The sequence below is a fragment of the Engraulis encrasicolus genome, chromosome 20, assembly GCF_034702125.1.
Source record: "Engraulis encrasicolus isolate BLACKSEA-1 chromosome 20, IST_EnEncr_1.0, whole genome shotgun sequence".
In the NCBI taxonomy this organism is placed as follows: domain Eukaryota; kingdom Metazoa; phylum Chordata; class Actinopteri; order Clupeiformes; family Engraulidae; genus Engraulis; species Engraulis encrasicolus.
The window spans coordinates 14,594,882-14,607,752 of record NC_085876.1 but is presented as its reverse complement, the minus strand read 5'-3'; the positions used below and the strand labels follow the sequence as shown (position 1 = coordinate 14,607,752).

General features: G+C 47.0%; 1 protein-coding gene across 2 annotated transcripts in view; it reads left to right on the top strand.

Moving 5' to 3' along the window:
• LOC134435740 (teashirt homolog 1-like) overlaps positions 1-9,167 on the top strand; it is a 52,409-nt gene extending 43,242 nt beyond the window's left edge. For both annotated transcript variants that reach the window (XM_063184786.1, XM_063184785.1), the window contains exon 3: positions 5,327-9,167. In XM_063184786.1, coding sequence (XP_063040856.1) covers positions 5,327-9,051 — 3,725 coding nt within the window. In that variant the 3' untranslated portion in view covers positions 9,052-9,167. The remainder of the gene's footprint in view (positions 1-5,326) is intronic.
• The last annotated feature ends 3,704 nt before the right edge of the window (positions 9,168-12,871 follow it).

Genomic DNA, 12,871 nt, shown 5'->3' with positions numbered 1-12,871 from the left:
TTTCGCAGAGGGAGGTGTGATTGATAATGTCACTGACTGAAAGCTTTACTTCTTTATTTATTTATTTATTTATTTATGTAGGTTGATTTGCGTCTCTCCCAAAGGACATCAAAACAGCCACACGCAAATAGTTGCACAAAAAATTTAAAGATGTTGTGGAATCAGATGTCCATCAGAATGGGCATGTTTGTGAAAGTTACCAAAGTAATTGTTGACGTGAAAATATGCAGATTTGTTGAACGCATCCAAAGGGGAAAACTCAACCTGAACATGAATGCTTACAAAAATGCCAATATATCACACCATCATATGATCATCACCAGAATGGACATGCTTGCGAGAGAGATTTATTTGCTTTCCCCAAAGGACCTACTAATACAACCAGAAAGCCAATGTATTGTGGCATCAGATGTCTACAGCATGGACATGCATGTGAAAGTTATAGAGAGCAAGTGAGTGTAGAAAAGAAAAACATGCAGGTGATTATTGTAACATAGAAAAATATCTGAATATCAACTACAACTAATTACACATGGTCAGCTACTGCTCAGCATATGCAAACACAGATAACACACAGGAAGGGTGATGCTACTGACATTTCTCTGAAAGTACACCTACTTAAAGAGAGTAAGAATACACATGCGGACGCGCACACACACACACACACACTGTACACACCCACACAAACACACACCCTAACACACACACACACACACACACACACACACACACACACATGCGCACACACACACACACACACACACACACACACACACACACACACACACAAACAGACACACACACACGCACACACTGTACACACCCACACAAACACACACCCTAGCACACACACACACACACACACACACACACACACACACACACACACACACACACACACACACGCGCAAAGTAACACCCCCGCCCCCCCACCCCCCCCACACACACACACACACATAAACCCCAACACCCACCCACACACACACACCCAGGCTCGACAGTATAAACGCGTCCCTACAAACATCAGGTATCATGTCCAGTCAGATTAGGGTACGGTGAGCAGTGCTCTGCTTGAAGCTGACAGCACATCTGTTCCGTCAGTGCAGACTGATGCTGGCGTCTCGTACAGCCAGGCGTACACTGTAGCGCAGTGGCAGCCAGGAGATGATGAAGGGGGAAAAGTGCCGTGGAGCTACTGTCTCTCTCTCTCTCTCTCACACACACACACACACACGCACGGACGCACGCACACACACGCACGGACGCACGGACGACGCACGGATGCCGTGGAGCTACTGTCTTTCTTTCTCTCTCTTTCTTTCTTGCTCGCTCTCTCTCTCTCTCTCTCTCTCTCTCTCTCTCTCTCTCTCTCTCTCTCTCTCACACACACACACACACACACTCTCACACGCATAAATACACACACCTCATCCGCACCATCCCCCTTTCTCTGTCTTTTATCTACCTTCCCCCTTTTCTTTACTCCTCCCCTCTCTTCTCTTCCTTTTCTCCATTTATATGTCTGCCTCCACACGCCCTCTCAACCCCCCTCCGGCTCACAGACAATTCCTTCTGTCTTTTACCTACACCCCCCCCACCACCACCACCTTCTCTCCATCTTTTTTTCACTTCCATCTCTCTACATTTATTTCTCCCTAACTTCGCCCATCCTCATTCCGTCCCTCCACCCCCTCTGACTCTCCTGCTTTTCGTTCTCCTCCACTGTCCTGTCCAGATTTTCTTTGACTTCCCTCCGTCCCAATATCCCTCAAAACGTCCTCTCTGCTCGCTGTCATCCCTCTTTTGCGTCTTTTTTTCTTTGCTTGTGTACTCTCTTCTTCTGTTTCCTGTTTTCTGATTGTCTCGTTCCATTTCCGTCACGGTGAGTGTGTATGTGGTTCGACGTCACTTGAAGGAATACATAACAACACAATGTCTGTCGCTATCTGTGCGGTATCAAAATGGCGGCAACAAAAAGAACACTCACACACAAACATCCTCGGGCAATATCAGTAGTGTAGTTCCTCTGTTATTGCTTTGACATTGTGTGTGAGTCTGTGTGTGTGTGTGTCTGTGTGTCTGTGTCTGTGTGTCTGTGTGTGCCTGCGCGTGTGCATGCATGTGTGTTTTTTAAGTCTTCAACCATATGCAGTGCACACTGACTGACTGACTGACTGACTGACAGACTAACTGACTGAGCAGCACATGACTCTCCCTGCCTGTACCAGTAAGGGTTAAATCCCCAAATGTTCTCCCCTCGTTTCCCCTCGTTTCCTTACTCCTGCCCCAGGGCCGCTGACAGCTTTGGCTGGGCCCAGGACAAAGACATCTGAAAGGGCCCCAAACCCAATACATACAATGTAATGAGGATCCAATTCTGGGATCCCCTTCTGTCCTTGGGCCCAGGACAAGTGACCCCTTTGTTCCCCCCCCCGTCAGCTTCCCTCGCTCTGCCCCATTCACTCCACCTCTAAGTGTGTTAAGGGAGCCAGTGTGCTCCACCGTAATGTTTTGGCAGTTTGGCTGAGGCATGAAAGTAGCCCATTCTTCCCCTCCTCGCTGGCGCCAGTACAGAGAGACTCTTGAGCAAGGGAGCGGACTTCCCCCTGGTCATTTTTCACAGCCCCTACCGTAGTTTTTTTTCCCGCTATCGATAAATCCAAAAGCCTTGACGTTAACAGGCTTGGCGAATGTATGATTTTGATTTAATTTCTCCTGTTTTTTTTCCACCCTTGAGATGCTGATAACAGTGTATACTTGTGTTGTACGGGTGGGCTGGCTGACAAATAGAAAAAGGCCATAATGTGATCATTATTATGCAGATGTATGTTGTGTGGGTTAAGGGTTTTAAGAGAGAGATTTGTTGTACAATGTCACAGGGCCAGAATGTATTCTAGCTTGTTGGCAGTGCATGAGAGTGTTCGTGTGGGATGGGCGAGCACTCACATAGGGATGTTAAAGTTTGGACTGCACTTTCTTTCTCTCGTTTCTTTTCCCCTCTCCTCTTTCCTACAACACCCCCTCTCCTCCCTTTCTTCTTTGTTCTTCTCAATGGCAACTCACAATCTGGCCAGGTCACAGTCTATTATGTCTGTTTCCCTTTCTCTCCCTCTCGCACTGTCCTTTTATCCCTCTCTCCTTCTTCCTCCATCTCTTCCTCTCCACCACTCCCCCCCCCCCCCTCTCTCCCTCCTCCTCTTTTGCACTCTCTCTTTTGAATCCCTCTCGGTGCTGCCAAACACTCAACTCCCCGAGATTTAGTACAGCACGGACCGTGACAACACGACATGTCATTTCCACTCGCGTCTCGCTGCGACACTCGGCGCGAGCTTCCTGCCTCCCTCTGCCAGCTCCACTCCAGCGGGCAACGTGGAAGCGGCGAATCCCTGGCAGCAGCTCAGACGCAGCCTCGCACTCGCTCTCTCTCTCTCTTCTCTATCACTCGCTCTCTCTCTCTCTCTATCTATCCCTCTTTTGGTCTCTCCCGTGTTTCCTCTCTCCCTCTCTCTCTATTCCTTTCTCTCTCTCTCTATCCCTCTCTCTTTCCCTCTCTCCCTCGTGTTCCCTCGCTCCCTCTCTCACTCCCTCTTAGAGGAAGCCGACAGTGAGTGCTTCTGTGGCAGGGGAAACTGGATCAAAGTCAGACACAGCCTGTGCCCTCTAACTGCAGGAGAGAGGGAACGAGAGAGAGAGAGAGAGAGAGAGAGAGAACAAGCCAGAAAGAGAGAGAGGTGAAGAGAAAGAGAGATAGATGAACAGGAGACAGAACCGTGAAAGAGAGAGAGAGAGAGAAAGAGGTGAAGAGTGAGAAAGAGACAGAGAATGAGGGAGAGAGAGAGAGAGAGAGAGAGAGAGAGAGAGAGAGAGAGAGAGAGAGAGAGAGAGAGAGAAAGGGAGAGGTGGAGAGAGAAATGGAGGGAGTCAGAGGGTTTATAGGTACGCGGAGAGCACACTGAGAGAAAGTCCTTCAAAAGTGATATGTTGATGGAGGAGCTAGCGCTGCTATCTATTTCCAGAAAAGGTGGCATGTCTCTAAGTGTTGGTTGCATATGGTATATTTGTTGGCAGTGTATTTTCAGATATTCAACAGTAACAAGGAGTAGTCATACTTCAGCATTTTCTCCCTGAAATAATATGTTTTTAAATAAAGTTTCGTACTTTGAACGTTTTGATTGTTGGGTTCATAGTAAAAAAAAAATGGCTGTTATTTATGCAGGTATTGAAGTCCTTGTCCATCAGCTGTAGTTTTGCTGGTGTGCGTTTCTTTCTTCGCAAACTGGGCTGGGGATTTTTTATGTATGGATGCCTTTGCCCTTGCTGAGCCGAAGGGTTCGATAGCTTTGTTAGCCTGCGCAGTGGAGGGTACTATCTATCATAGTCAAGATATGGATGTTTGCCACTATATAATTGCAAACCAGTGTCCTCTACTAGGACTATTGACAAAAATTCCTTTGAAGTCATTACGCGGCCGTGGCTTATAAATACAGGCAGCCATGCAAGGGCACTTACCCTCCTCTCAGTCTCCAACACACTCACACAACATGCTCAGTGAACGCAAACTGAACAACAAAAGGCCTGTAAAATTTCCCATCAATACTATAAAGCGTTTATTCGCTTGTCACTCTTCAGTTCTTTAAGGTCGTAACATTAATACCATCTATTTGAAGCGTTCATAATTAAGGTGCTCACAAACACACAGTGGCATATGTGGTATTATGAGGCACTTTCAAGGTCTATTTTATTGAGATAATAATTCTCACATATTGTACAGGTTCTTTAATAGTGCATCTACATGTCTCAAAAATAGATGTAATTGTATGCATTACTACACTGTACATATCAGAACTAAGCATATCCGAAGGGTACCTAATCTTACACGCTGTTATGAACTTTGCTAAACTGTAGCTAATTAATGCAACATGGAAAGTATTAATGTACATTGTATAGATTGAATGAATAAGGGTGGGATTTAGTATGCATTGCTTCTTCCAACTCCTTTTCGGGTGTGTTTTTTCCCCTTATTGGTCCAGATTTTTGTTGACTTAGTTGACTAAAAGGTTATAAATGGTTAATTTTGTCTTGAACAACACCTGCAATAAGGCAATCAATCAACCAATGAATCAATCAATTAATAATGAAAGTGTATATTAAGTGTAACCTTATGTTGTGTTTATTTACTCTCTCTCTGAGGATAAGTGCTTAATCTAACCTACTGTGCTTTGTTCATCTGTACCCACATAAAGTAACAAAGAGAATTGAAACAAAGTCTAACCGTCTGTTGTGTTTTCTCTCTGTCTCTCTCTCTCTCTCCCTCTCTGTGTTCCAGCGTACGGGCCAGAGGATGAATTCAAGGCAGGCAACCCTGACGAGGAGGAGCACCTGCAGGACGACGGCCTGTCCCTGGACGGCCAGGACACCGACTACCCCTACACGGAGGAGGAGGACGGCCACCATGCCGACCACGACCTCAACCACGACCACGACCACGACCACGACCACGACCAGCTGAGCTACCAGAACTCCCCGCTCAGCAACGGCACCAACCCGGACCCGGGCTACGGCTCGCCCCTCAGCGACGGCAGCGAGCAGCTCCTGGCCGACTTCCGGAGCACGTCCTCCAAAGATGGCGGACAGGACAAAGATGGCGGCGTGGAGGACATGGAGGGCATGGAGGCGTCGGCTGCGGCCGGGGTGGCGGCCGTGGGGGCGGGGATGTCACTGCAGGACAGCCTGGCCCAGATGAAGGCCATCTACGCCAACCTGATCTCCGACGCGTCCTGGTCCAGCATCAGCCAGGACATCATGAAGAACATGCAGATGGCGGTGGCCGCTGGCGAGAACTGTACCAGCGGCGGCAGCGGTAGCAGCAGCAACAGCGTGGCCAGCAGCATCAAGGAGAGCACCAGTGCTGCTGCTGCTGTCGCCAGTGCTGTTGGCAAAAGCAGTGCCAGCACCAGCAGCTCAAGTAGCACACCCTCTAATACCACCCCCACCACAACTGCCACCACCGCCGCTGCTGCTGCTGCCGCTTCTGCCGCCGCCGCTGCTGCTGCCGCTACGAGTGTCAGCCCCACGCCAAACAACATTAGTGGTAATGTTACAGCTAATGCCTCTGGTGCGGGTGGTGGCATTGCATATGACTGGCACCAAGCTGCGCTGGCTAAGACACTTCAGCACACGCCCTATCACCTGCTGCCTGAGCCCAGCCTGTTTAGCACAGTGCAGCTGTACCGGCAGAATAACAAACTATTCGGGCCAGTGTTCACCGGCGCCAGCAAGTTCAGGTGCAAGGACTGCAGCGGGGCTTACGACACGCTAGTGGGCCTCACCGTGCACATGAACGAGACGGGGCACTACCGCGACAACAACAAAGACAAAGAGGAAGACCACGGGAAGAAGTGGTCCAAGCCGAGGAAAAGGTCTCTCATGGAGATGGAGGGCAAGGAGGACGCCCAGAAGGTTCTGAAGTGCATGTACTGCGGCCACTCCTTTGAGTCCCTGCAGGACCTGAGCGTCCACATGATCAAAACGAAACACTACCAGAAAGTGCCTCTCAAAGAGCCCATGCCTGCTCTGGCGACAAAGCTGTTACCCCCTACCAAAAAGCGAGTGTTTCAGGACCTGGTAGTGTCGCCCTGCTCGCCCGAGCCTGTCCCTACGGGCACACCAGGCATCCCGCTGGCAGAGAGCTCCAAAGACCAGAAAATCGCTAACCCATACGTCACTCCAAACAACCGCTACGGCTACCAGAATGGCGCCAGTTACACCTGGCAGTTTGAGGCCCGAAAAGCCCAAATTCTGAAATGCATGGAGTGTGGCAGTTCCCATGATACACTACAGCAGCTGACAGCCCACATGATGGTGACTGGCCACTTTCTAAAGGTCACCAACACGGCCTCGAAAAAGGGGAAGCAGCTTGTTTTTGATCCTGTTATCGAGGAGAAAATTCAATCCATACCCCTGCCGCCAACCACCACTCGCCTGCCAGCCCCCACTCTCAAGTCACGACCCGATTCGCCGCCCAAGCAGCCACCTCACACCCCCAAGACTGAGGAGAGGAAGGAGAAGCTGGAGGAGATGACTGACATGACAAATGAAGTAGAGAAAAAACCTGTGACTGAGAAAAAGATCAAAGAGGAGAAAGAAGACGACCCGACAGACAGACCAGAAAAGACTGTAAAGACGGGCAGTTTTAAATATCTCCGAGAGGAAGACCTTGAAGACTCTCCCAGAGAGGGCTTAGATATCCTCAAATCTCTCGAGAATACAGTGTCCTGCGCCATCAATAAGGCCCAGACAGGCACACCCACGTGGGGAGGGTACCCAAGTATCCATGCTGCCTACCAGTTGCAAGGCACAATGAAGCCATCGCTGTCGGCTGTGCAGAGCGTGCAAATGAAGCCCACCTTCAGTGCCACTAGCCTGAAGTCCCTTGCATCAGACATGAATAACCCCATACACTCTCCCTGCAGCCCGTCTCCTCCTCTCAACCACAAGAGCAATGTGTTGGCCATGGAAGAACTGGTTGAGAAAGTCACAGGCAAAATACCTCCCAAGAAGGAGAGAGAGACTAAGCCGTCTGACACCAAATCAAACGCAAGCTCGGCAAAGCCATCACCTGTGGCCGTGCCGACTGACAAGAAACCGGCGATTCCTTCTGAGGATTTCGTCAAACCACTAAAAAACGGCACATTGGACAAGCCGAAGCGGGAACAACCAACACCACCACCACTGCCACCACCAAGTCGCGGGGATGAGGGTCGCAAGGAAACACACGCCAGTAGTGTCATCAAGAATGGTGCGGAGGCCGCCAAGCCACCAATTAAAAATGGCTGCAGTGGTATGGGAATAATCACGGACCAGTCGCCTGAACAGCCCTTCATCAACCCCCTTAGCGCACTGCAGTCCATAATGAACAGTCACTTAGGCAAGGCGTCCAAAGTGGTCAGTCCCTTACTGGACCCCCTGGCCATGTTGTATAAGATTAGTAACAACATGATGGACAGCCCCATTTACAGCAACAACAACAGCAGCAACCCCACACAGCCTGAACAACAGAGGGATCTCAACAGCAGCAGCCAGTTTTCAGACTGTGATGATCAGCCCATGGACTTGACCAAGTCCAAAAGCAGCAACGGTCATAACAGCAACGGCACTCCCACGGTGATAACCAACAGTAACACCAACAATAACAATAACAACAACAATTGTAAGTTCAACAACAACAACAACAGTATCAGCATGAAAACCAACAGCCAGCCCATGATCGCTGACCTCATCAGCGAGGTGTCCTCGCCGCTGCGGGAAAATGCCCTCATGGATATCTCCGACATGGTGAAGAACCTCTCGGGCCACATCACGCCAAAGTCCTCCTCCACGCCGTCCTCCATCTCGGAGAAGTCGGACGTGGATGTGAGCGCCTTCGAGGACACCCTCGAGGAGCTCACCCCGATCCAGAGGAGAAAAGGCAGGCAGTCCAACTGGAACCCCCAGCACCTGCTCATACTCCAGGCCCAGTTCGCCTCCAGCCTCCGCGAGACGCCGGAGGGCAAGTTCGTCATCACGGACCTGGGACCTCAGGAGAGGGTCCACATCTGTAAATTCACCGGCCTCTCCATGACCACGATTTCCCACTGGCTGGCCAACGTGAAGTACCAGCTGAGGCGATCAGGCGGCACCAAGTTCCTGAAGAACATTGACTCGGGTCAGCCCTTGTTCCTGTGCAGTGACTGTGCTTCGCAGTTCAGAACTCCTTCCTCCTACATTAGCCACCTGGAGTCCCATTTAGGCTTCAGCTTGAAGGACCTATCCAAACTGTCTTTGGACATTATGAGAGAGGAGCAGGCAGTCGCAAAGATCATCACAGACAAGACTTTTGGTGCCCTCGGTTTATCCGAGGAGGACGCCAATGGCATATATCAGTGCAAACTGTGCAATCGGACCTTTGTCAGCAAGCACGCAGTCAAACTGCACCTGAGTAAATCGCATGGCAAATCACCAGAGGATCATCTTATCTTTGTCACAGAATTAGAGAAGTTAGAGAAAGCTTAAACAACATCAGCAGAAGGACTAACCGACCACAAAGTATCATTGCACTAAAGAATAATGAAGCACTGCGACTGAAAAACTTAAGATTTTGAATGAAGTCAGGCTTGTATTCGGAGACTTCCTGACTGGACCTCTCTATTTTTCTTTATTTCATTGTTTTTTCTATTCTATTTAAATAGTGTCTCAATGACATGCATGATGTTTTATGTCCTCTGTGAATACCAGTTTATGCTTTTAATTTCACCTCCTTGTCCTGTGCAGAACTTGGAGAAAATGTGTTTCAGCCCATAAGAATTTGGGAGGGGGGTTGGGGAATGTTCAAGGAACTTTTGAATGTGTAATTCGCTTACACTCAAATCATTTGGATCTAAGCCAGAAACCCTTGAATGAAAAAGAATCGCAGCACTCTGTGGAAGAATGTCTGATTGTTTGTGAAGAAATGTGACGATATGGTGAAATCAGTTAGTGATATTATATTGTTATTGTGTGATGGATGAAGTTACCTATTGGCTTAAGAATACCTGACACAACATACGTATATGCATACATTCTTAAGGGGCAAACGTGTCAAAACATTACATGGTTATCTGTAATTTGACATGCTGCTTTTTGTCAACAATAGTGAATTCATTTTTTTAAAAATCTGTTTTTACTATCGTTGTTAAATATCATTTTGTAGTAATTTGAAGTACATGGTACAAGTTCTATTCCTCATGCTGTATGCTCTTACTCTGAATCTCAGCAGTCATCTATACTTCAGAACAGAACCGAAATTGTACATTTCCACCATCATATCTTAACATTTACAAACATGGGGAGCTCCATATAATTTGTATGGTGTGAATTATTTTATAATGTCAATTTATATTGAAATAAAAATGAGATGAAATATGTACATAGATATATACAGTATATACAGAACCACATTTGTTTGTATTCCCTTGAAGTACAAAGTTCATCATCTGACTATGGTTTTGAAACATGAATTCTTCCGCTCAGTAAGTGCATCGTTTTTTTGATGCGTCATTTAAAGAAGTTTAAAGAAGGTGAAGAAAAAAAACTGAGAAAAGCAATGCACATTAGAACACAATGTTTTGTCATTAAATCATGAAAGATCTTATGAATTGAAAAAAAGAAGCTTTGTTTGTCTTTTCAACTGTAAAATAAAACATATTGCAGGTCACAAGTCACTTGGATGTCTTCATTTTTCTCTGGTGTGTGTGTGTGGGGGGGGGGGGGTGTTTCGGTAAACGGTGTGCCCTTTCCTAAATGTAAAGTAAGTTTAGGAGACAGGGAGCTGAACTCGCTTAATATGAGTGCAAGAATTACCACACTTCATATTGTAGATTTTTAATTGGTATAAGTTGAGAATATGTTGTGTGAATGATTTTCCAACCATGTTTAAAACAATCTAGCCATTGAGGGGGAATGAGAGTTTGAGAAAAAAAGCTGACAACACAGTACATGTAATGGTGTCAGGGTAGGAAGCAGGGCATTTGCACCTGGGCCCAGGGCCCTCCTGTATTGGTGGTGGGGGCTTAATATGTCCTTGGCAGGCTGTATGGGGGGGGGCTATCAGTGAGTGGGGCCTCGTGTACCATAGTTCTGCCACTGTGGCTTGCCGGGGCCAGCACAACAAATGTTAACAGGCAGTGAGTGCAACAGCTAGTTTCGACAACAGTTTTATCTCGCCTTCCCAATCACAACATGAACTTTTACAGCTGGCACTGACAGCGACGGAAGTGTGAAAACTGAAAATATTAAACAGCCAGATGGCCGTGGCCATGTCAACAACACAAAACATCTATCTGATTTCAGCGCAACCAAGCGCACTGAGTGACAAAAACTCTCAACGTCTGTTCGACTTGCAAAGTTCTAGGTGGGTGTGGTGAGGTCTGTGTGTACACCAAGCAGACACATACACCAACAGTATTAAGTCCCTTTGGTGTCAATAACAGTACAGTAATAGTGTGAGTATTACAGAAATCTCTGCCATGTGAAAACACATGTCATTTTAAAACATCTACAGCTAAATGGCAGTGTTAATCATTGATTTACATAATGAATTAATTGATAACACACTGAATTACAAAATGGAACATGGAGCTTGATGTGTCCCATGATTGCTTTACGGATATTCAGAGAGTGTCTTGGGGAATGGCTCATAGATTTCCTTTACCTCTGCTGAGGGAGGTAGTAATTGGCGTTAGTGCCTTTGAGCTCATTCCCCATAAGTGGGTTCAGCGCACAATAGGGAGGGCAGAATACAATAGCAGGGGTCGCAATCCTTTGTTGTCCACAGGCTTACCAGTCAGTGGGGTGTTGTGGCTTGTATTTGTAATCTGGAGGTGAACATTTAGGACAATTCTACCCAAGGGACTCAGCACTGACTTTTAAGGCCTGCATTTCAAACTGCGTTTCCACTTTTATTTTTTTAGATGAGTACCAGCATTTAGTCTTCACACTTAAAATATGGAATGCGGCTAATTCAAATGTCTTTTCCAGAGATGTTGACATTTTCTCTCGTACCACCCCTAATGTGGCAACTGGACGAAATTTGGAGGCCATCCAAAGTTCATGGCAAACCTGTGCCAACTACTGTTGTATTTGCCTGTTGCATGAGCAAGGTTATGAGCTAACCAATTTGTAGTTTGGGCTGTCCAGACACATTTTCAGAAGAGGAAGAATATCGTACAATTTCACTTTCCATTTGCGTCTCTAAAAATACTGAACCCGCTGTTTTGAACTGAATTAAATTGTACTCTTACATATGCTCAAACATTTCCAATGCTGTCCTTCTTTTTCATTTACTTTAAACCACCGCTTAAATCCTTGTACACCAGCAAAATTGAAATAACTGTTCAGTTTTTGTGCAGTGCTGTTAACTCCAATGCAGGTCAATAAGTAAACTCGACATCCAATATTGGCATAGACATAGCTCAAGTCCCATATCCTTTCCATAAAAGAATTTTAACGCATGACTGTCTCAAACGCCACGCGCTCAGAATTGATGGTTTACGTCAGGAAGCATTTAAGACATGAAAATCTGCACCAGGTTTCACAATGAAGTGAGCAGGCCCTGTAGGGTCCAATCCAATCCACCACAAAATGTGTACACGTGTATCGAGCAGTCCCCGAGAAAGTTACATGTCACTCCACATCAGCTTGCGTAAGCAGGAGAGCTGCTTTGGCTCCCGTCATCTCCTTGGCCTTTTGATATCATGTTGTTTAATTGGCAGACTGATGTGGACATGTATTGATTTATGTGTTCCATCAGCTGCATACGTTTTCCCTGCCTGGCTGACACTTTTATGCCTGACACAGAGCAGAATAGGACGAAGCAGTGGAACAGTGGATTGTTAATGTTCAAAGTCCAGGTTCATTTCTCAACTTTTTTCTGACTGCTGTCAAACGACATGACAGGAACGACGGGTAGAATTGAGCTGCTCTTGAAGATATTGAGGGAGGAAAACAAAAAAATCCTGTCAGAAGTGCATTGCTGCGAACCTGAATAAATTGTGTGCGTGTGTCTGTGTGTTTGATTGGCGTGCTGTCAACACAGCATGCTTTTTAGAAAAATAAATAGCAAAAAAAGGTTTTTAAAAAAGAGAAACTTTAGACAAGTATCTCAAGATGGACAGAAAGATCGTTCTGGGACGATTAGACACATCCCTCTGTAACTGACATCTGAGAGACTGCGGAAGTCGATGCCAGAAACGCTTGTCGGCCTGTCAGGAGTGAGCTGTGTTTGTTAAGATCGAAACGTCCCTGCTACTCGTCAGCCTGCCGCCGCTTGAAGAATGGAGACGTGACAAAGTCGTCT